General features: G+C 43.6%; 1 protein-coding gene across 3 annotated transcripts in view; it reads right to left on the reverse strand.

Annotated features, from left to right (window-relative positions):
• Positions 1-25,239, reverse strand: part of HERC2 (HECT and RLD domain containing E3 ubiquitin protein ligase 2) — a 206,911-nt gene that overhangs the window by 47,737 nt on the left and 133,935 nt on the right. For all 3 annotated transcript variants that reach the window (XM_048858958.2, XM_048858973.2, XM_048858967.2), the window contains exons 64-69: positions 24,400-24,544; positions 14,667-14,892; positions 13,606-13,777; positions 12,746-12,932; positions 11,484-11,624; positions 3,098-3,289 (exon numbers count right to left, since the gene is read on the reverse strand). In XM_048858958.2, the coding sequence (XP_048714915.2) occupies positions 3,098-3,289; positions 11,484-11,624; positions 12,746-12,932; positions 13,606-13,777; positions 14,667-14,892; positions 24,400-24,544 (1,063 nt within the window). The remainder of the gene's footprint in view (positions 1-3,097; positions 3,290-11,483; positions 11,625-12,745; positions 12,933-13,605; positions 13,778-14,666; positions 14,893-24,399; positions 24,545-25,239) is intronic.

Below are 25,239 nucleotides of genomic sequence, written 5' to 3' on the forward strand. Positions count from 1 at the left end.
TACAGAAACTTAGTCATTGCGTGGGACTCCACAAAAGTAGAATCAAAATCTAGAAGTGTTATCACACTCTTGAACTGGCTCTCTCCAATCCCAAGGTTCACAAGACTGAGAAGAAGTCACGAAGTTTCACTTCTCTTGGTGTTTTTTAATATAAATAACTGAAAGCTATTTTGAGTTCACACTCCTTCTACCGAGAACTCAAGCAACCCTATTTTGGATTTTAACTAAGCGATGCCATATATCTGCTTCTACTTTGTAAATCCAAGTACATTTGCCTAAGAGAACCTCAAACTATAACTTTATGCAATTGTATTGATGTTTTAAACTAAACAGAACAAACAGGAAAAAACATGTTCATAAGCGTCTTAAAATAAGCACATTCTTCCTGCCAAATTAAGTGTAAAAATGTAATAAGAAAAGCCAAAAAGGAGTTTGAAAAACAGCTAGCCAAAAACTCAAAAGGTAATAACAAAATGTTTTTTAAGTACATCAGAAGCAGGAAGCCTGCTGAACAACCAGTGGGACCTCTGGACGATCGAGATACAAAAGGAGCACTTAAAGATGATGAAGTCATTGCAGAGAAACTAAATGAATTCTTTGCTTCAGTCTTCACGGCTGAGGATGTTAGGGAGATTCCCAAACCTGAGCCGCCTTTTGTAGGTGACAAATCTGAGGAACTGTCTCAGACTGAGGTGTCACTAGAGGAAGTTTTGGAATTGAGAAACTTAACAGTAACAAGTCACTGGGACCAGATGGCATTCACCCAAGAGTTCTGAAACAACTCAAATGTGAAATTGCGGCACTATTAACTATGCTTTGTAACCTGTCCTTTAAATCAGCTTCTGTACCCAATGACTGGAAGATAGCTAATGTAATGCCAATATTTAAGAAGGGCTCTAGAGGGGATCCCAGCAATTACGGACTGGTAAATGTAACGTCAATACCGGGCAAATTAGTTGAAACAATAGTAAAGAATAAAATGGTCAGACACATAGAAGAAAATAAATTGTTGGGCAAAAGTCAACATGGTTTCTGTAAAGGGAAATCATGTCTTACTAATCTATTAGAGTTCTTTGAAGGGGTCAACGAACATGTGGACAAGGGGGATCCAGTGGACATAGTGTATTTAGATTTCCAGAAAGCCTTTGACAAGGTCCCTCACCAAAGGCTCTTACGTAAATTAAGTTGTCATGGGATAAGAGGAAAGATCCTGTCATTGATTGAGAACTGGTTAAAAAAGACAGAGAACAAAAGGTAGGAATAAATGGTAAATTTTCAGAATGGAGAGAGTAACTAGTGGTGTTCCCCAACTGTCAGTCCGATGACCAATCCTATTCAATTTATTCATAAATGATCTGGAGAAAGGGGTAAACAGTGAGGTGGCAAAGTTTGCAGATGATACTAAACTGTTCAAGATAGGTAAGACCAAAGCAGACTGTGAAGAACTTCAAAAAGATCTCACAAAACTAAGTGATTGGGCAACAAAATGGCAAATGAAATTTCATGTGGATAAATGTAAAGTAATGCACATTGGAAAAAATAACCCCAACTATAAATACAATACGATGGGGGCTAATTTTGCGACAACTAATCAGAAAGAGATCTTGGAGTCACCATGGATAGTTCTCTGAAGACTCCATGCAGTCTGCAGCGGCAGTCAAAAAAACAAACGGAATGTTAGGAATCATTAAAAAAGGACAGAGAGTAAGACGGAGAATATCTTATTGCCCTTATATAAATTCATGGTATGTCCACATTTTAAATACTGCATACAGATGTGGTTTCCTCATCTCAAAAAAAATATACTGGTGAGAAAAGGTTCAGAGAAGGGCAACTAAAACGATTAAGGGTTTGGAACAGGTCCTGTAAGCGGAGAGATTAAAGAGGTCAGGACTTTTCAGCTTGGAAAAGAGGAGACTAAGGGGGGATATGATAGAGGTATATAAAATCATGAGTGGTGTGGACAAAGTGAATAAGGAAAAGTTATTTACTTGTTCCCATAATATAAGAACTAGGGGCCATCAAATGAAATTAATGAGCAGCAGGTTTAAAACAAATAAAAGGAAGTTCCTCTTCACACAGCGCACAGTCAACCTGTGGAACTCCTTTCCTGAGGAGGTTGTGAAGGCTAGGACTATAACAGGGTTTAAAAGAGAACTGGATAAATTCACGGAGGTTAAGTCCATTAATGGCTATTAGACAGGATGGGTAAGGAATGGTGTCCCTAGCCTCTGTTCGTCAGAGGGTGGAGATGGACGGCAGGAGAGAGGTTCGCTGTTAGGTTCACTTCCTCTGGGGCACTGCCATTGTCCATTGTCGGTAGACAGGATACTGGGCTGGATGGACCTTTGGTCTGACCCAATATGGCCATTCTTATGTTCTTACTAGAGAGAAATACTTAACTGTAACTCATTTACCGAATTGATAACTGATGGTTATAAGTAAATGTAATAAGAAATCTTATTGATTTGTATTGTTCCTTAGTATAGCTACTGGGCCCCAACACTGGCCTATGTTAATTGCTTACAAAACTGCATGTGTGTTTTTTGTTCAGTACATGCCTGGAATGTTTGGTGTATCTAAACTTGAACTGTTGGTTATATACACCTACATGGTAGGTAGTGAATTAATAAACTTGTTGATTAAGAATAACTAAATATCTGGCTTTGTAAACAACTCTCCAAGACAAATGTAGATCTGAAATGAACCCAGAGTCAAGTTAATAACCCAGTGCTTCCTGGACTCATTTAAAAAGGGGTTATCCTAACTCAATTCCATTCCAGTACTGGCTAGAATATTTATCAAATTGGCAAATCTAGTTTGTTATATTTCAGCTTTGAAATCTAACTGGTACCATGGGAAATTTATAATATTGACTCTCATTGATTTTTACAGCAAACAACTATATTAATTTGGTATTCCAATAAAACGTATATGGACTCTTATATCAGTAGAAGATAATTATTATAGTTTTCATGTTTGTAAAAACCTATGTCTTCTGAACCTATATCTTCAACGACTAGGAGTCACCTCAATAGAATGAGAAAGAAGGGAGGATAGTTAAAATTCAGTAACAACAAAAATCACTTTGACTGACCTGTGGATATGCAGTGCCCATTCCAGACAGCACAGCGGAAAGAACATCCTTTCCCTTCTCACCAGCCCTGGTGGAGACAGCAAGCTTCAGCAGGTCAACCATGACTCGTGTGTCATCTGGTACTAAAAGACTAGTGAACTCATCTAAGTGTTGGGGTTCAGGACCAGATACTTTACTTTGGCTTTCCACATCCTGAAAGAGAAATTGAAGAAACATATAATACATGACAGGTTTCAGAGGAACAGCCGTGTTAGTCTGTATTCGCAAAAAGAAAAGGAGTACTTGTGGCACCTTAGAGACTAACCAATTTATTTGAGCATGAGCTTTCGTGAGCTACAGCTCACTTCATCAGATGTTTACCGTGGAAACTGCAGCAGACTTTATATACACACAGAGAATATGAAACAATACCTCCTCCCACCCCACTGTCCTGCTGGTAATAGCTTATCTAAAGTGATCGTTACCTACTACAGGACAGGCCTAACAAAGAAAACAACAGAACGCCACTAGCGGTCACCTTCAGCCCCCAACTAAAACCCCTCCAACGCATTATTAAGGATCTACAACCTATCCTGAAGGATGACCCAACACTCTCACAAGTCTTGGGAGACAGGCCAGTCCTTGCCTACAGACAGCCCCGCAACCTGAAGCAAATACTCACCAACAACCACATACCACACAACAGAACCACTAACCCAGGAACTTATCCTTGCAACAAAGCCCGTTGCCAATTGTGCCCACATATCTATTCAGGGGACACCATCACAGGGCCTAATAACATCAGCCACACTATCAGAGGCTCGTTCACCTGCACATCCACCAATGTGATATATGCCATCATGTGCCAGCAATGCCCCTCTGCCATGTACATTGGTCAAACTGGACAGTCTCTACGTAAAAGAATAAATGGACACAAATCAGATGTCAAGAATTATAACATTCATAAACCAGTCGGAGAACACTTCAATCTCTCTGGTCACGCAATCACAGACATGAAGGTCGCTATCTTAAAACAAAAAAACTTCAAATCCAGACTCCAGCGAGAAACTGCTGAATTGGAATTCATTTGCAAATTGGATACTATTAATTTAGGCTTAAATAGAGACTGGGAGTGGCTAAGTCATTATGCAAGGTAGCCTGTTTCTTCTTGTTTTTTCCTACCCCCCCCCCCCCCAGATGTTCTAGTTTAACTTGGATTTAAACTTGGAGAGTGGTCAGTTTAGATGAGCTATTACCAGCAGGAGAGTGAGTTTGTGTGTGTATGGGGGTGGGGGGGATGTGAGAAAACCTTGATCTATGCAGGAAATAGCCCGACTTGATTATGTAAAGAGTTGTCACTTTGGATGGGCTAGCACCAGCAGGAGAGTGAATTTGTGTGGGGGGTGGAGGGTGAGAAAACCTGGATTTGTGCTGGAAATGGCCCACCTGTTGATCACTTTAGATAAGCTATTACCAGCAGGACAGTGGGGTGGGAGGAGGTATTGTTTCATATTCTCTGTGTGTATATAAAGTCTGCTGCAGTTTCCACGGTAAACATCTGATGAAGTGAGCTGTAGCTCACGAAAGCTCATGCTCAAATAAATTGGTTAGTCTCTAAGGTGCCACAAGTACTCCTTTTCTTTATATAATACATGATGATGGAAGAAAGATTTTATACAACAAACTGAGTTAACTTGCCTAAAAAACCCCAACATGGTCACTAACCTGTTCTGTAACTTGTTCTTTGAGATATGTTGCACATGTCCATTCCGCTTCAGATGTGTGCACACCCAGTGCACTAGTGTTACAGACTTTCCCTTAGAGGTACCCTCATCAGGGCAGCCCATGCACCCACTGCTGCCTCCTACTGCTGCACAATGGCACAAAGGGTAGAGCCACCTTGATCCTCCTCAGGTCCTTCTTACCACACAGATTTCGACAGTGAGGGGAAGGAGAGTGGGTCGTGGAATGGACATGTGCAACATCTCACAGAACAAGAGTTACAGAACAAGTTAGTAACCAGTTTTTCCTTAAGTGATTGCATGTGTTCATTGTGTTTCAAGTCTCTCTCAAGCAGGTCAATCAGGAGGTGGGATCAGAGTCGAACTGAATAATCACAGAAGGACTAAATGTCCAAATCTCATATCTCCAGACTGTTGAGAGATGGCATTAGAATCAGAAGTATGTACTGATGACCAAGTTGCATCTCTACAAACATCCACTACAGGCACATGAGCTAGAAAGGCTGCAGAGGCTGAGATCTTGTTGAACATGCCAACATCCTGTTTGGGGAAGTTACATTGGTCATGTCAGGTTTCAGAGTAGCAGCCGTGTTAGTCTGTATTCGCAAAAAGAAAAGGAGTACTTGTGGCACCTCAGAGACTAACAAATTTATTTGAGCATAAGCTTTCGTGAGCTACAGCTTACTTCATCGGATGCATTGTGTCATAGCACAATCATATACAGGAGGAAATCCACAATAAGATTCTTTGAGATGAGACTGGAATGCCCTTCATCCTGCCTGCAACTGCCACAAACAGTTGTGAAGATGGCCTATGGTTTAGTCCTATCCAAGTAAAATGCTAATGATCACCTAACATCAAGTGTGTGGAGAATGAGGATCAGGGAAGAATGTTGGTAAGTATATTGCCTGACTGATATGGAAGTGAGAAACTACTCTGGTGAGAAATTTTGGATGAAAGTGAAGATATACCTTTTCCTTGTAGAAGATACCTGGTGGATTAGATACCAGGGCTCTCAATTCCCTCACTCTTCTTGCAGAGATAATTGCCACCAAAACTTACTTGAAAGATGAAGCAACGAACAGAGAACAGGCAGTTCAAAGGGCAAGGTGGGGGTGTATAATAATGTTCAAATCCCCATAAGGGGACATAATACCTCCTTTCAGTCCTCTTAGCTGTGTGAGGCAGGGAAGATGGTTTTTGCCACAATACTTCAGTGGGCTCCCAAACAGCTTCATTTATGGGCAGCGCCACTCAAGGCAGCCTCACAGATGCCAAAATGTCAACCAATCTACCTGAGCTCTCCTGAACTACTTCCATCTGTATATCAGGGTGGAAGCCATTCTCTTAACGAGGTTCTCTTATAATCGTCCAGAAAAGGTGAGAACGCACTAGACACTACCACCTCATCAAGCGATGAGGAGGAGCAACCCAAGGCTGGCTGAAATGGCACTTCTCCCAATTCCTCCAAAGTGAGATTCACTGAGGTAGACTCTTCAAGTTCCATGCTGAGCTCAGTACCAGGAGTGGCTTCTTGCTGATGCAAAGAGTGATCACAGTACCTACAGGAGCAGGAAGGGCGAGAAGAGGAACTGGACGGAAATGCCCACTGGCTGCAATACAGTCGCTGATATGGCATTGGAGTCCAATTTTTTTCCTGACCAAGGCTCCCGACTGAACAACCAACATGGAGCCTCTACTGGACACCAGCAGTGAAAACCTCTCATAGCAGAGTGATGTTTTACGAGATACGGCTGTGACACAAAATCCAATTTCTGACTCAGACAACAAACCCAAGTCATTCAATGAGGGAGGTGCCGGGCTTCTCGGTGCTAGGGAGCAGTAATGGGAGTCTGGAGAGGATGGCACTGGAGAAATTATAGTCAGTTTGCTCCTCAACTGTACCGCACAAAGGGGTATCAGAGCATTCGAAGGTGCCCATGGTACTGGGTGCTGAACTCTAGCAGTCAGCAAGTCCATTTGGGTGTCTGTTGGTATTGGATGAAGTGTTCCTTGAACCACCAGTACCAACAGACTCAGCTGATCACTTGCCACGACATAAGTCTCAGGTGTTGATAGCAAAAGGAGAGCCTCTTGGTGCTGCTGATGAAAAAGACGGTGCTTCCTTATAGTCAATCTCAACAGCATCAGTACCTGAGTTAACGACCCCACCGAAGGTTCTACCTGCCCCAAAAACAAAACTGCTTGGCACTATGTACACTCTACCCAGCTTCTCAGCTTGACTGCTCAACACTGGTGCTGGCGACCTCAATATCCAGGACAATGCCATTCCTCAGTGCAGTCTTCTAATGTTTCTTCTTCAGTACTGGAGAAGGAGATCAATGTCGGGACTCTGCCAGGCCAGGAGGAGCACTAGTAACCAAAGTCCCTGCAGATTTCACCCCTGTCCCTGATGTGTGCTTCTCTGAGGCACTTCAGAAACCTGGAGTGCAGGTCCCTGCTGGCATCAGCTTCATGCATGCATTGCAAGGTTTAAAGCAGTGGTCTCCAATCTTTTTAAGCACAAGATCACTTCTTCAATTTAAGGACAATGCAGGATCTACCCCGCCCCTTCCTCGAGGACCCACCCCTTCCCCAAAGCCCCGACCACTCCATCTCCCCCTCTCTCTGTTGCTCACTCTCCCCCACCCTCACTCACTTTCACCAGGCTGGGGAAGGGGGGTGGTAGGGGGTGCGGTCTCTGGGCTGGGGCTAAGGGGTTTGTAGTGTGGGAGAGGGCTTCAGGCTGAGCCTGAGGCAGCGGGTTGGGGTGCAGGAGGGGGTGAGAGGTGCAAGCTCTGGGAGGGGGCTCAGGGGTGGGGCAGGGGCTTGGGATGCAGGAGGAGGTTTGGGGTGCTGGCTCCGAGAGGGGGGTTGGGGTGCAGGCTCTTGCCGGGTGGCAGTTACCTCAGGTGGCTCCTGTTCAGCAGCGCGGCGGGGCTAAGGCAGGCTCCCTGACTGCCCCGGCGCCATGCGGCTCCCGGAAGGGGCCAATACGCCCCTGCAGCCCCTGGCCACAGTTCCCCGTTCCCAGCCAATGGGAACTGCAGGGGTGGCGCCTGCAGAGATGGGCAGCACGTGGAGACTCCTGCCTCCCATTCCCCCAGGGCTGCACTGGGAGCAGCATGGGGCCAGAGCAGGCCAAGAACCTGCCTTAGCAGCAGCCCCACCACATAACTGGACTTTTAGTGGCCAGAGATCGCAATTGACTGGAAGAATGTCCAGGATCGACTGGTTGGTGACCACTGGTTTAAAGTCTGGGGACTGAGGCATGCCACAGCACTGGGCATCGATACCCAGAACCACTGGGAACCAAAATGTAAATTATATACACTAGTAAAAGAAAAAAATAAACCTACACTTCAGTAAGGCGACGCAACGAGTACCAACCATATACAACAGAAAGACTCAGAAAGAGGGAAACACTTGTGGTAACAAGTTAGCACGCTCTGACAATCACCACAGGTGGTAAGAAGGAAAAGATGGGAATTGGTTCTACCCTTTGGAGCATCATGCAGCAGCACAACACAACAGAGTACACATGTGCCATCCCAATGGGTACAGCTGAGGGAAAAATCTCAAATGCTAGTGCACTGAGCAAGTTTACACCTGCAGGGGAAAGGGCATGTGCAAGCACTCCAAGAAGAAACAGAAGTTTAATACTGTGACCCTAAGAGCATCTCTATACCAGAAGACAAGGGACTCCTGGTATGCAGCAGGGAGTTTCAGCTGGCCCAATCAGCTCAGTGTACCCCAGCTCTTATACCCCAACTGTTGTACCCCAACTGTTATAATCTAAAAGGTGTTGTATGTCTCTGAAAAATTAATAACTCACTGATCATTAATATTTGTGAATGAGGTATATACAGTCAATTCACAAAGGATTATACAGATGTGCTGTAATTATGACAAACATGTTTAATCTAGGCATGTCAGGGAGAGTTGATACACAGGTTCCCCCCAGAAAACAGAATGCAGTTCCACCTGCTTGAATGTGTCTCCCATGTAAATTGAGCAAGGTGTGACTGAAGACAGAAAAGCACATTTGCATGCCAGCCAAACAAAGCCATCAGGAGAGCAAGTGGGGAAAAAGCAATCACTTAATCTCAATGGGGGATGGAGACGGTACCCCAGGAAGCCTTCCTGCCTCATGAAGGAGCATCAATGAACTTTTAGAGAGATATTTTTCAGAGGCTTACTAAACTATAAAGAGAGGGGCAGAGAACCATTAATTTATCATTCACCTGAAGAGACAAAGAAAACCAGCACTTTGGACTGTGTGGGGATCCTAAGAACTAGTCAGCCATTGCTGGAAAAGGAAGACTGAGGACGAAACTACTTTGAACAAATACTGTAGCTTGTTAAGATAGGTTATAGCGACTAGGAAGCGCATTTTAACTTTTTTTTGTAACCTTTTCTATCTTTATCCCTTATACTTGAACTCACTTAACAGCTCTCTCTTTTTCAGTCAACAAACTTGTTTTACTTTTTATCTAAACCAGTCCAGTGCTTTGGTTGAACTGAAGTGATTGTTAACTCCAGTCAAGATAACATGCTGCTGTTTCTTTAAACACTTTGGCTTTAAACACTCTTTAAAGGAGCAACAAACTTAACGGCTTCTGTTCCAGGAGAGGGCTGAACACTGCAGGGAGATTGTTTGGGGGAAATTCAGAACTGGTACGGAGTTGGGGTCACTCTATGAAAAGTAACTAGGCAATGGAAGCCAAGGTTTTAACCTGTACATTCATATGCTGGCTGCTGGTGACAGGGATGTAAGCCACAGCAACATAGTATTGAAGGCCCCAGAGTTATAGGGCAGGCAGTCTGGATTGAAGCCCAAAAGGTCAAATACATTGTCTTATTAGTATGCTTTTTCCCCCAATGAAGGAAGTGTTTCTCTGTCACCAGCATCTTGTAAATACAAAGAAAATCGCAGGATCATTAAACTGATAGATACAAGACTCGAAAAAATCTAAAACATATAATAAATGAGGCCCTACTTAATTTGCGATATTGTGGCTCCCGCAATATTAGGATTCCACTGCAATTTTGCCAGTGGGAGCCCCAGCAGCAACCCCCTACTCTCAGCCCCACACAGCCAACAGCGGAAAATCACAGAAAAGTAATAATGGACCTTATTACTGCAAATAATAAGGTCCATTATTACTTTTCCGTGATTTTCCACGGCTTGTCTGCAACTCAGCCGCAATTTTTGGACAATCATCCCGGGATTCAAGTAGGGGATTAATAATAAACATCTATCAGCTGTATCCACACAGTTATGACTAGTAGGAAGTAGTGGTAGGTTAACAAGTGTTCAGCTCCTATTTTCTGAAAGCCCTAACTAATTAAAAGGTTGACAACTGACTGTCAAATCCTCAGGACAAAGTAGTAAGGGGGAAAATATCAACTATTTCTTGATTTTATGAACCAATGCTTATTAGCGAGGCTTAGGGGAGTTGCATATTTAGGGATCACTTCACAATACCATTTGGGGCATTTACCAAACAAACCTAAGCCATGCTGAAGTATACTATAAAAATTACTACCTACTTATGTAAACAATACTTTTACATGTATTAGACAGTAGGGCTGGCTGGAAAATAAATTTCATTTCAGAAAGAACATCAAACTTTCAAAAACTTGTTTTCATTCCACATCAGAACTGAAATGAGACTTTTTGAATTTTAGGATGAAAAAAAAAACATACAAGACTACCAACCCCAGAATAACCAGTAAACTCAGTGGTGGTTAGGGCACTCACCTAGGATATGAGATTCAATTCCCTGCCTAATTTGAAACTGAGACATAGGGCAGGTCTACACTACCGCTTAAGTCGATCTAACTTAAGTCACTTAGGGATATGAAAAAGAAACCCCCCGAGCGATGCAAGTTATAGTGACCTAAGAGCTGTCCACACCAATACTATGTTGGTGGGAGCTGCTCTCCCACTGACATAGCTTCCGCCTTTCGTGGAGTTGGAGCAATTATGTCGATGGGAGAGTGCTCTCCTGTCGGCGTAGATCATCTTCACTAGATGTGCTGCAGCTGCGCTGATGTAGTGCTTCTAGTGTAGACCTGCCCTTAGACCTGGGTCTCCCACATCCCAGGTGAGTGCCCTAATCACCAGAAGATTATTGATTATTCTGGGGTCAGGTCCTTCTCTCCCCTTTTCCTCTAGGTCTCCCACATGAGTGATCTAACCACCAGGCTACTGGTTATTCTTGAGTTCCTCTCTCCCCTTCCAGAAATTCCATCCTGACCTTAAAAAACTTCCCAATTAAATTTTTGTCAAAATAAGATACTTTTTCATGAAACATTTCAACTTTGACACGACAGCACTTTTAGATGGGAAAAATTTTCAAAAAATTTGTGACCAGCTCTACCTAGCACCATAAAAAATACATTTGTATTACACAAAGCTAACTACATACACAGGGTTGTATTACATTCTCAACAAGAAACAGGACGTGTACTAAGCAGTGAATTCAGAAGTGACTGCAGAACCAGACTTTCCAGTAAAACAGCTTGCATATGGCAGTTGCTGTAGCACCAGAAATCTATTTTTACTCTGATGACATAACCTGTCAAACACCAGAACAATTCAATTGCTTGATGGAGATACATAATGAAACCTATAATGTTAAAAATATTAGCATTATTACTTCCTTGGTTTTCGTCATGGTTTCTGCTATGATACTGGCAGCTCCAGGATCATCAGTGACTGGAATGAAAGGACGAGAAGAGGCAGCAGCAGCTGAGGGAGTTACAGCAGAGGGCGTCACTGCATCTTCTGAAGAAACAACCTAGTCAAAAAACAGCATAGTTAACCAGATGGCAGAGCAATAAGATATTGCATGCATTTAAACAAGCTTAACTAGACTTTTGAAAAAGAACTTTGAGGACAGTTTGTGCTCAGAAAAGAGATGCCTAAAAACAGCAGCATCTTATTCAAGAAATCCAGTCCCTGTATGAACCTTTATACTGCAGTGGTGCCTATTAGCAAACTAAGGGCTTTTCTTCACTATGGCACTAAGTCAATGTAAGTTACGCTGCTTCAGTTACATAAACTATGTAACTGAAGTCGACGTAACCTACACTGACTTACTGCAGTGTCTACACCATGCTATTTCAATGGGAGACGCTCTCCCATCGACTTAGCATTTCTTAACCAGACTCACTAAATCGACACGGCTGCATCAATCGCAGCTGCGCTGATTTAGCTTGTAGTGAAGACAAGCCATAAACCAGGGCCCCGTTGCACTAGGTGCTGTACAAACATGCAGTAAGACGACAATTCTTATCCCAAAGAGCTTACAACCTAAAAAACAAGACATAACAGCTGGATGAGACAAACAAGTATGCCAGCATGGGGGAATGGAAAAGATGGATCCTTTTTAGTGTCAAAATTATTATTATTACTCCTTTTAACACTGAAGAACCCACACAATATGTTTTATCTGGCTTTCTTTTCAATACATCACACAATAGAAATAATGTTACAATTATTTGTTACATCTGAAATAAGATTTAGACACTGACCATTTTCTTCATCTTGTCATTTGTTCTTTTTAAAATCCAGTTTAAAAATTTACTTCTAGTTCTTAAACTGTTTCAATACCTGATTAAGAGAATGCCAATATCTTTGAATCAGGTCTAAAACATGGTGAGAAATTACTTTATCATCCTTATGTTTTTTATCTGATTTACTGGACTCGAGACTTGTGAATTGATCAATTATAATCAGGTACAGCTGACAAATCACAGGTACTTCATGGCATTGATTCTAAAAGTTAGACAGATGCTAAAGTAAAGTTCTTACACGTTACTGTCAAATTAAACAAACAGTGTCATTGTTGATAGATGTTTCAGCACTCCAAAATTGTTGCTCTGATAGCAAAACTGATTCTGATTTTATTTATTTTACCTCTCCTCTCCTGTCTTGCCACGGATTTGGACTCAGTCTCTCTTCGACATCCACTGCTAGCACACATTCTTCCCCATTGGCAGGGCTCCCTGTAGAAGCAGCATCTGGTGGTGGGACCGGGGATGAAGAAGGACATTCCACTGGTGCAATCATACTTGCAGGCATCAGTGCTCCAACCACTGCATCCCTAAATCAAAAATGAACAAACTGTTGAGGACAGACCCACACTAGGACCACCAAATCCTCTCCTTGGAAGAAAAGTGTCCTGTTATTCAGCTGGACTAATACTAAAAGTGATGGTTTTCAATGATAGCAGTCTACAGGGTAGTTTACTTACATTCCATATGGGAGGACTCACACGTAGCTGAGATAGTTACAGATGCCTATAGAGTTTGTGGATTTTTAAGCCAAAGTTTTCCACAAGTTTCTTTTCAGACTCTTTACCACTAATATTTCTCCTGTCTTTACAAACAGAAACGAACAATTTCAAAAGGAGCCCTCTGCCCTCTGATACACATTCTCAGCTGCAAGGTATACAACAAGATTATTGTTGGGAGTTGAACTTTTGGATAGCTATCATTCTGTTCTTATTTCAATGATGCAGTCTCGCATGAAACTTAATATGAAGCTAAGCTAGTATTTTGTTGCAGAGATTTAGAGTTTCCTGTTCCACATAAGACAGTCTTGTCTCAACAAGTTGATTTCAAGTGAATGCTAAAAGGAAACTGAAATGAAGTTAAAGCATATATCCTAGAGCCCTATTTTATACCCATTATTACCTGGTATAAGGGAGAAATTGTATGAAGTAGCTTACCATCTATGCTTCACCCTGTAAAATACAAGAATGTTGGCATGCCTACCTGGCATACATGATTTGTAATGCTGTCAATATATGAGATAATGCTTGCTGTTTGGCAAGGTTCCCATCTAGCGACAGAAGAATCTTAGCGAGGGAAGGGCGGTTAGGTTTGGAACTGTTTACACCACTGATTTTGTTACTGGCAGCAGAAGAATCTGCATCTGATGGGACACCTGGGAAAAAGAGTCAGACATGCTTTTAAAAAAAAAAGACTATAATGCATAATAACTGGTTTTGATACCTGCTTAATGATACTTTTGGAAAGGATTCTAAGCCTACAATTCCTGTAATTCTGATATGAAACCCAATACTAAACCTAGGTCAGCAACGACTTTCATGTAAAACAGGGTCTAAAACTTACTCATGAGAATGGAGACACCTCAACACCACTAGTTTCCTAGTGGCCTCTAAAACAAGCTTTACTTGGACAAAATATTAGCATATAACTTGAGTACTATTTATATATATTGTACATCTATGAAGCTCTGATATTGCTGCAGTTCTGTCCAGATAAAAGATAGCTAATGGATTAAAAGACATAGAAACAGCTAAAATATTCCGATAGTTTTACATAGAACATTTTTGTTTCTCAAGTCTGACTAAATCTTGGTTCTGATAAACTGGGAAGGTGCCATCATAGAATGCTGCCTCCCTCTTTAATGGTGGTCACTTGTCTTAGAAATCAATAGGTAAGATAACATTTGCATCAACAAGAATTATTTGTAAGAGGCATAGATACAGAGATTTATTACGATGCTAGCATCCAGAAGTCCCAATGCATTTTGGACTTTGACAAACAGTTTAAGACATTTAAAAGTTCAAACTAGCGCTAATTTTTGTATGACTCCTCAGCTTCAGGACATACAATGTTTTAGCTTCCCAAGTCTTGTTCTCTTCTCACTTCCTCCATTTTCAGCAAATCAGTATGTTTAAATGGCTTTCATCCTGCACAGACACCTCTTCCCCCACACCGGCCTGTCCATCTATACACATTTACAACCCCGCCCAATCTACAAATATTGTTTAAAAATGTTAAGAAAATAAACACAAGCTTTGTATTACCTAGATAAGAAGCGCCTAAAGGGTCTCTAGCAGTCTGGAAGAGTACTGGCTCATGAACAGATGGTGTAGCTACATCCACTGTTGTCCACGCTACACTGTGGGAAGATCCACAAGCAACACGTGTAATTTTCTGGCCTTCTAAACCCTGTACAAGAGTGGGTTTTCTATTGACTGTAGTAGTTCCGTTGCCTTGTTGTCCATGATCATTGTCACCCCAAGCATAAACCTGTCAGACAGTTCTATGTTACTTTGTTTCACTGAGTCTTTCATACAGTTATTTTCAAAATTACTATAAGTCATTTAGAGAGAAGATTCTATGTTACTAATTTAAGATATTTCCAGAGTACCTACCACCTTCACATTTAACAGTTGATACTTTCAGGTTACATATGTTACTACAGCACATATGAGCTTCATTCTGTAAGCAGATTCATGTACCATTTCATAATTCTGGGTGTACATGAAGTTAATGGGATTACTTGCACGTGGATTTTACTGGGGCTCAGCATAACTATGATATTTATGCTATCACCCAATATAGAGCAGAAATATGTCCTGTCACAACATCATAGATGCTTCTGCATCTTAGGAAGTGAAGAGCAGCAGGTTGTCTCTGAAACATCCAATGATACGATAAATAACAAGGAATAAAAATGCAAAAGCTATATTAAGGTAACAGTTAAGATTTAATAAATATATAAAGACAAGAAAAATTTAAGTGACCATCACATTAATATTTGTGCAGTGCTTTGAGAAGTAAAACAATATATAATAAAGAATATTTATTCCATTCAGTAAGTATGTAGCCAATGATTTTAGTTTATTATCCATTTATTGTGTGATGATCAACATGTTATATCTTATATATATTCATTGTATGTTAACTAGAGTTAATTTGTAGGATTATAGAAGTATAAGACTGATCAGTATTTAGAGGAATCATGTATTAGATATAAGTAAGACAAGCTGAAACGGAAGAACCTGTAGGCTGAGGCCTGCAAGATTTTAGCTGAGCCATTTTAGGCCTTGGAGACAAGAAATGCTGACACAAGTAAATGACCGAGGAATAACCCGAAGCCCTAAATTTATGGGAAAAAGAGGTACCAACTGACAATATTGCAAAAATCTAGCCCAGGGGTGGGCAAACTACAGCCCGTGGAGCGTGTCAAGCCCGTCAGACGTTTTAATCTGGCCCTCGAGCTCCCACTGGGGAGTGAGGTCTGGGGCTTGCCCCGCTCCGGCACTCCATCCGGAGAGTGGGGTTGCGCGGCTCCAAGAAGCAGCAGCATGTCTGCCCTCTGGCTCCTGTGCATAGGGACAGTCAGAGAGCTCTGCACGCTGCCCCTGCAGCTCCCATTGGCTGGGAACCCCAGCCAATGGAAGCTGCAGGGGTAGGGCCTGCAGACAGGGCAGCGCACAGAGCTGCCTGGCCGCACCTCTGCATAGGAGCCAGAAGGGGGACATACCGCTGCTTCTGGGAGCTGCTTAAGGTAAGCGCAGCCCGGAGCCTGCACCCCTGACCACCTCCTGCACTCCAACCTCCTGCCCTGATCCCCCTCCCTCCCAATCCCAAACCCCTTGTCATAAATATAAAGGGAAGGGTAAACCCCTTTGAAATCCCTCCTGGCCAGGGGAAAGCTCCTCTCACCTGTAAAGGGTTAAGAAGCTAAAGGTAACCTCGCTGGCACCTGACCAAAATGACCAATGAGGAGACAAGATATTTTCAAAAGCTGGGAGGAGGGAGAGAAACAAAGAGTCTGTGTCTGTCTGTATGCTGGGTCTTTGCCGGGGATAGACCAGGAATGGAATCTTAGAACTTGTAGGAAGTAATCTAGCTAGGTATGTATTAGATTATGATTTCTTTAAATGGCTGAGAAAAGAATTGTGCTGAATAGAATAACTACTTCTGTCTGTGTATCTTTTTTGTAACTTAAGGTTTTGCCTAGAGGGGTTCTCTATGTTTTTGAATCTAATTACCCTGTAAGATATCTACCATCCTGATTTTACAGGGGGGATTTCTTTATTTCTATTTACTTCTATTTTTTATTAAAAGTCTTCTTGTAAAAAACTGAATGCTTTTTCATTATTCTCAGATCCAAGGATTTGGGTCTGTGGTCACCTATGCAAATTGGTGAGGCTTTTTATCCAACATTTCCCAGGAAAGGGGGGGTGCAAGTGTTGGGAGGATTGTTCATTGTTCTTAAGATCCAAGGGGCTGGGTCTGTAGTCACCTAGGCAAATTGGTGAGGCTTTTTACCAAACCTTGTCCAGGAAGTGGGGTGCAAGGTTTTGGGAAGTATTTTGGGGGGAAGGACGCGTCCAAACAGCTCTTCCCCAGTAACCAGTATTAGTTTGGTGGTGGTAGCGGCCAGTCCAAGGACAACGGGTGGAATATTTTGTACCTTGGGGAAGTTTTGACCTAAGCTGGTAAAGATAAGCTTAGGAGGTTTTTCATGCAGGTCCCCACATCTGTACCCTAGAGTTCAGAGTGGGGGAGGAACCTTGACATGGTGGCATAGTGGTGGGATTAACCTGAAATCATTTTGAGATCCAGTTGAGATTTTTTGAACTAGAAATACAGATTTTAAAAAGGAAATTTTTTTTTCCTTTGGAAAGGAAGTCCAGAAAGCAGCTGAAACTGAAAGCAGCTTGGTTTTTCTCTGCTTTGTGGCCAAGCAGAGACAAAAGGGGATTATCTTTGTGAATTGCAGGTTTTCTTTGCCTGGAGGCAGGGTACTTAACTCCTGCAGGGAAATTCACAGTCTTCCAACCCAGAGGTTTTTTTTTCTTTTCTTCCTAAAAGTAAATAGGGGGTGTGTGTTCTACCCATTTGCCTGGAGACAAAAGTGGCAGGGTTTTTTTTTTAGGATTTTGATTTTTTTGTTTTATAAGGAGCACAGGTTTGAAAAGGAATTTTTTTTTCCTTTGGGTGCTGGTAAGCAGGTTTCCAAGTAGTTGGAGGTTTTTTGCTTTGATTTGGGCCCAGAGCAGAGACAAGGGAATTGTCTTTTTCTGTAGGCTGACAATCACTATCAGAGAATAGGTATTCTATTCCAGCACAGCAAAATTTTACAGCCAAGTTTTGTTTGTTTATTTCTAAACCTTGGGTGTAAAGTTAGTTAAAAACAGAGAGGTTAGAATGACAAAATCCACGGCTCGACAAAAGCTGGAACTAGCCAGATTTCAGGCTGCGGAAAAACAAAGGGAACATGAAAGACAGATAGAACTCATGCGGCTGAAAATGGAAGCAAGGGACAAAGAAATGGAAGCAAGGGCCAAAGAACTGGAGGAGAAGGAAAAAGAGAGGAAGCATGTGGAGGAGGTGGAGAAGATAAAAGCTCAGCGGAATATCCCAACAAACCCTAGCAATCCTTCTCCAAGTACCACTTCCCATCCCAGAAACTTCCCCACCTACAAGGCAGGTGATGATATTGAGGCCTTCTTAGAAAACTTCGAAAGGGCCTGCCTTGGGTACAACATCTCTACTGACCAATACATGGTAGAGCTGAGGCCGCAGCTCAGTGGACCCTTAGCTGAGGTGGCAGCTGAAATGCCTAAAGAACACATGAACAAGTATGAACTGTTTAAATCCAAGGCGAGAGTCAGAATGGGGATAACACCCAAGCAGTCTCGTCGGAGGTTCAGAGCCCTAAGGTGGAAACCAGACATGTCATTTACCCGACATGCCTACCACATTGTGAAACATTGGGATGCCTGGATATCAGGAGCAAGTGTTGACTCTCCAGTAAATTTGCCCTTCCTAATGCAAATGGAACAATTCTTAGAGGGTGTTCCTGAGGAAATAGAAAGATACATCCTAGATGGGAAACCCAAAACTAATCGAGGCAGGAGAGATTGGAGCCAGATGGGTGGAGGTGGCAGAGAAGAAGAAAACTGGTCGCAGTTGGAGCGGAGACCAGAAGGGACCACCCCAGACCACACCCTATTACCGGGGGCCGCCCAAAGCCCCACCTACCTCCCAAAGAACCCTCCAGACCCCTTATCGTCCCACCACCCCGTTCTCCAGCAACCCTCCTCGCCCCAGTGACCCGTCAGCTGGACGATGTTTTAAATGTAACGAGCTGGGGCATGTAAAGGCCAACTGCCCCAAGAACCCCAACAGATTACAGTTCATTGCACCGGAATCACACCAGAGGTCCACAGGCCCAGATACCTCCCAGATACCCTTGGAGCGGAGGGAAACTGTGAGTGTGGGCGGGAAGAAGGTCACCGCGTGGAGGGACACCGGAGCACAAGTGTCAGCTATCCATGCTTCCTTAGTGGACCCCAATTTAATCAACCCAGAGATCCAAGTGACGATTCAACCCTTCAAGTCCAACTCTTTCAATTTGCCTACAGCCAAGTTGCCTGTCCAGTACAAGGGCTGGTCAGGAATGTGGACTTTTGCAGTCTATGATGATTATCCCATCCCCTTGCTGTTGGGGGAAGACTTGGCCAAGCATGTGAAGCAGGCCAAGAGGGTGGGAACGGTCACCCGCAGCCAGGCTAAACAAGCCGTGAGGCCTAGCTCTGTTCCGGAAACTTCTATCAGGACCCGGTCAGAGGTGATGGACCTGGACCCCAGGCCAATGTCTGCAACAGCAGTAGTGGATCCAGTCCCAGAGACCCAGACGGAACCAGTCCCAGAACCGGAACCAGCCGAACAACCAACACCAGACCCCGTGTCAGCACTGAATCCAGTACTTGCAACCTCAACACCAGAGGGCCCCACCGAACCTGAACTGGCAGCAGCCGATAACCCTACACAAGAGGCTCAGCCGGAGCCTGAATCCCAACATAGTGCACCAGCGGAGAGCGGTTCACAGTCAACAGAAACAGCTCCATCCCCTATATCGCTTCCAGAGGGACCAAGCCTAGGTCCACAATCCCATGAGGAACTGATGTCTCCAGCATCAAGGGAACAGTTCCAGACCGAACAGGAAGCAGATGAAAGCCTCCAGAGAGCTTGGACGGCGGCACGGAGCAACCCACCGCCTCTCAGCTCTTCTAATCGATCCAGGTTTGTTATAGAAAGAGGACTTTTATACAAGGAAACTCTTTCTGGTGGACACCAGGAAGACTGGCATCCTCAGAGACAGTTGGTAGTTCCAACTAAATACCGGGCCAAGCTCTTGAGCTTAGCCCACGATCACCCTAGTGGCCATGCTGGGGTGAACAGGACCAAAGACCGTTTGGGGGGGTCATTCCACTGGGAGGGAATGGGCAAGGATGTTTCTACCTATGTCCAGTCTTGTGAGGTGTGCCAAAGAGTGGGAAAACCCCAAGACCAGGTCAAAGCCCCTCTACAACCACTCCCCATCATTAAAGTTCCATTTCAGCGAGTAGCTGTGGATATTCTGGGTCCTTTTCCGAAAAAGACACCCAGAGGAAAGCAGTACATACTGACTTTCATGGATTTTGCCACCCGATGGCCGGAAGCAGTAGCTCTAAGCAACACCAGGGCTAAAAGTGTGTGCCAGGCACTAGCAGACATTTTTGCCAGGGTAGGTTGGCCCTCCGACATCCTCACAGATGCAGGGACTAATTTCCTGGCAGGAACTATGAAAAACCTTTGGGAAGCTCATGGGGTAAATCACTTGGTTGCCACTCCTTACCATCATCAAACAAATGGCATGGTGGAGAAGTTTAATGGAACTTTGGGGGCCATGATACGTAAATTCGTAAATGAGCACTCCAATGATTGGGACCTAGTATTGCAGCAGTTGCTCTTTGCCTACAGAGCTGTACCACATCCCAGTTTAGGGTTTTCCCCATTTGAACTTGTATATGGCCGTGAGGTTAAGGGGCCATTGCAGTTGGTGAAGCAGCAATGGGAGGGATTTACACCTTCTCCAGGAACTAACATTCTGGACTTTGTAACCAACCTATAAAACACCCTCCGAACCTCTTTAGCCCTTGCTAGAGAAAACTTACAGGATGCTCAAAAAGAGCAAAAAGCCTGGTATGATAAACATGCCAGAGAGCGTTCCTTCAAAGTAGGAGACCAGGTCATGGTCTTAAAGGCGCTCCAGGCCCATAAAATGGAAGCATCGTGGGAAGGGCCATTCATGGTCCAGGAGCGCCTGGGAGCTGTTAATTATCTCATAGCATTCCCCACCTCCAACCGAAAGCCTAAGGTGTACCATATTAATTCTCTAAAGCCCTTTTATTCCAGAGAATTAAAGGTTTGTCAGTTTACAGCCCAGGGAGGAGACAACGCTGAGTGGCCTGAAGGTGTCTACTACGAAGGGAAATGTGCTGGTGGTGTGGAAGAGGTGAACCTCTCCATGACCCTTGGGCGTATGCAGCGACAGCAGATCCAGGAGCTGTGCACTAGCTACGCGCCAACGTTCTCAGCCACCCCAGGACTGACTGAATGGGCATACCACTCCATTGACACAGGTAATGCTCACCCAATTAGGGTCCAACCTTACCGGGTGTCTCCTCAAGCTAAAACTGCTATAGAACGGGAGATCCAGGATATGTTACAGATGGGTGTAATCCGCCCCTCTGAAAGTGCATGGGCATCTCCAGTGGTTCTAGTTCCCAAACCAGATGGGGAAATACGTTTTTGCGTGGACTACCGTAAGCTAAATGCTGTAACTCGCCCAGACAACTATCCAATGCCATGCACAGATGAACTATTAGAGAAACTGGGACGGGCCCAGTTCATCTCTACCTTGGACTTAACCAAGGGGTACTGGCAGGTACCGCTAGATGAATCTGCCAAGGAAAGGTCAGCCTTCATCACACATCTCGGGCTGAATGAATTTAATGTACTCCCTTTTGGGCTGCGAAATGCACCCGCCACTTTCCAAAGACTTGTAGATGGTCTCCTAGCAGGATTAGGAGAATATGCAGTCGCCTACCTTGACGATGTGGCCATATTTTCGGATTCCTGGGCAGACCACCTGGAACATCTACAAAAAGTCCTTGAGCGCATAAGGGAAGCAGGACTAACTGTTAAGGCTAAGAAGTGTCAAATAGGCCTAAACAGAGTGACTTACCTTGGACACCAGGTGGGTCAAGGAACTATCAGCCCCCTACAGGCCAAAGTGGATGCTATCCAAAAGTGGCCTGTCCCAAAGTCAAAGAAACAGGTTCAATCCTTCTTAGGCTTGGCCGGTTATTACAGACGATTTGTACCGCACTACAGCCAAATCGCTGCCCCACTGACAGACCTAACCAAAAAGAAACAGCCAAATGCTGTTCAGTGGACCGAAAAGTGTCAGAAGGCCTTTAACAAGCTTAAAGCGACACTCATGTCTGACCCTGTACTAAGGGCCCCAGACTTTGACAAACCGTTCCTAGTAACCACAGATGCGTCCGAGCATGGTGTGGGAGCAGTTTTAATGCAGAAAGGACCTGATCAAGAATTCCACCCTGTAGTGTTTCTCAGCAAAAAACTGTCTGAGAGGGAAAGCAACTGGTCAGTCACTGAAAAAGAATGTTACGCCATTGTCTATGCTCTGGAAAAGCTACGCCCATATGTTTGGGGACGGCGTTTCCACCTGCAAACCGACCATGCTGCACTGAAGTGGCTTCACACCGTCAAGGAAACTAACAAAAAACTTCTTCGGTGGAGTTTAGCTCTCCAAGATTTTGATTTCGACATCCAACACATCTCAGGAGCTTCTAACAAAGTGGCTGATGCACTCTCCCGTGAAAGTTTCCCAGAATCAACTGGTTAAAATCGTCCTTGAGATGTGGAAAATATTGTTAGTCTTTATGTACTTGGTAGTATATTTAGAGATGCATGTGTCTTATTAACTCTGTTTTTCCTAGAGCTCCAGGAAGAAATCCCAGCCAGTGTTTCACCCTAGCTGAGATTTGGGGGGCGTGTCATAAATATAAAGGGAAGGGTAAACCCCTTTGAAATCCCTCCTGGCCAGGGGAAAGCTCCTCTCACCTGTAAAGGGTTAAGAAGCTAAAGGTAACCTCGCTGGCACCTGACCAAAATGACCAATGAGGAGACAAGATATTTTCAAAAGCTGGGAGGAGGGAGAGAAACAAAGGGGTCTGTGTCTGTCTGTATGCTGGGTCTTTGCCGGGGATAGACCAGGAATGGAATCTTAGAACTTGTAGGAAGTAATCTAGCTAGGTATGTGTTAGATTATGATTTCTTTAAATGGCTGAGAAAAGAATTGTGCTGAATAGAATAACTACTTCTGTCTGTGTATCTTTTTTGTAACTTAAGGTTTTGCCTAGAGGGGTTCTCTATGTTTTTGAATCTAATTACCCTGTAAGATATCTACCATCCTGATTTTACAGGGGGGATTTCTTTATTTCTATTTACTTCTATTTTTTATTAAAAGTCTTCTTGTAAAAAACTGAATGCTTTTTCATTGTTCTCAGATCCAAGGATTTGGGTCTGTGGTCACCTATGCAAATTGGTGAGGCTTTTTATCCAACATTTCCCAGGAAAGGGGGGGTCAAGTGTTGGGAGGATTGTTCATTGTTCTTAAGATCCAAGGGGCTGGGTCTGTAGTCACCTAGGCAAATTGGTGAGGCTTTTTACCAAACCTTGTCCAGGAAGTGGGGTGCAAGGTTTTGGGAAGTATTTTGGGGGGAAGGACGCGTCCAAACAGCTCTTCCCCAGTAACCAGTATTAGTTTGGTGGTGGTAGCGGCCAGTCCAAGGACAACGGGTGGAATATTTTGTACCTTGGGGAAGTTTTGACCTAAGCTGGTAAAGATAAGCTTAGGAGGTTTTTCATGCAGGTCCCCACATCTGTACCCTAGAGTTCAGAGTGGGGGAGGAACCTTGACACCCCTCAATCCCAGACCCACCCCAGAGCCTGCACCCCCAGCTCGAGCCCTCACCCCCAGCCCCCCATGCATCTCAACCTCCTACCCCAGCCTGGAGACCCCTCCCAAACCCTGAACTCCTCATTTCTGGTCCCACTGCAGAGCCCACACCCCCAGCTGGAGCCCTCACCCCCTCCTGCACCACAACCCCAATTTTGTGAGTATTCATGGCGCATCATACAATTTCCATACCCAGATGTGGCCCTCAGGCCAAAAAATTTGCCCACCCCTGGTCTTCCCGGAAGATTAAATTTTTAATTATAAACTGGTGTAAAAGTAAATCTTGTCTCCAACATGTGTCTTAGCCATAGGATACAGGCGGTACATCAGTGCTAATGAGAACCTACACAGCCTATAGAATTAGGGTTTCCTCATGTTTCTAGGGGACACACACCAATAAGAAAGAGAGGGCTGACACTTCCATGTACATGTGCAGAATGTAGGTATAGACAGAATCACATTATTAAAAAAGGTGCCCACAGCGGGGAAAATTGTGCTTCCTATAGGAAACTTCCAGCAGGGACCATCCCCGTATTGATGATCAATCCATGGGAGAGCCACCAGACTAACACCATGTGGGATGATCTGAGTATGTCTGTAGTTATAACTGGTGCATGGATATACTTAGAAATTTTATATGCTGTGACATTTATAACTTTGTTGGCAACTTTAATAAAATTGTTAAAAGATAGTGGATCTTGTGCTTGTGATTTTTTGTGTTACTTGTCTATGGTTTCATGTATTCCTATGAACTCTAGATCTAGAGTAAACAGAGATAACTCTGTTGGGTTAGAGACTGTAGCCACCAGAGCCAAATCCACTGTAATATAATTAACATTAAATAAAATAAAAGGCTACAAGTATTACTGCTGTTACTACATTACATTGCCTCAGTATCTAGCTTTTTCTGGACCAGAGTAACTTACCTGTCCTGTGTCAGTGACAGCCAGGCAGTGAAGTGCACCTACAGCCACATGTACAATCTTCTTCCCTCTCAGCCCTTCTACAACCTGTGGCTTTCGCACATGAACATCAGTGCCATGACCTAGCCTGAAGTAATCTCCTTTGCCCCTGGAACAGACAAGGAAGTAAATCATAATATATCAGGGTTGGAAGGGATCTCAGGAGGTCATGTAGTCCAACCCCCTGCTCAAAGCAGGACCAATCCCCAATATTTGCCCCAGATCTCTAAATGGCCCCCTCAAGGATTGAACTCACAACCCTGGGTTTAGCAGGCCAATTCTCAAAACCACTGAGCCATCCCGCCGCCCTCCCCCGAAGCAGTTATATCATTCCAAACATGGCAATTCTTTGCCATTACACCTTTGCAATTTGAAATCCTTTATATATCCAAAAGGGAAAGTGCACGTAACAGCAATGCAAATTTCTTGACTATGACCTTGAAACCTGACTTGGAAAGACTCATCCCTCGAGGGTAGCGAAAAATCTACAATCTTTCATACATTGGCTTCAATACCAAAAATGTACCATTTATGATTATTTTGGGGGAAGTACTGTGGTTGCATAAAATTCGTTCTGTTTTGAAATATCTTACTATTATAAACTTACGTATACTCAAAAATGACTGGGATTTTTTTAACTCATTAAAATCACTATCCAGCTTACAATTTATATAAACACAGGACCTGCACTGTGGCAACTAGTCACATGAGTAAAATTGCACGTACTTAACTGTTTGCATAACTGAGGCTTCAGACAAGCCTCAAACACAGGTTACTTTTATTACCAACATATGAAATTTTCCT

The sequence above is a fragment of the Caretta caretta genome, chromosome 1 (assembly GCF_965140235.1).
Source record: "Caretta caretta isolate rCarCar2 chromosome 1, rCarCar1.hap1, whole genome shotgun sequence".
Lineage (NCBI taxonomy): Eukaryota > Metazoa > Chordata > Testudines > Cheloniidae > Caretta > Caretta caretta.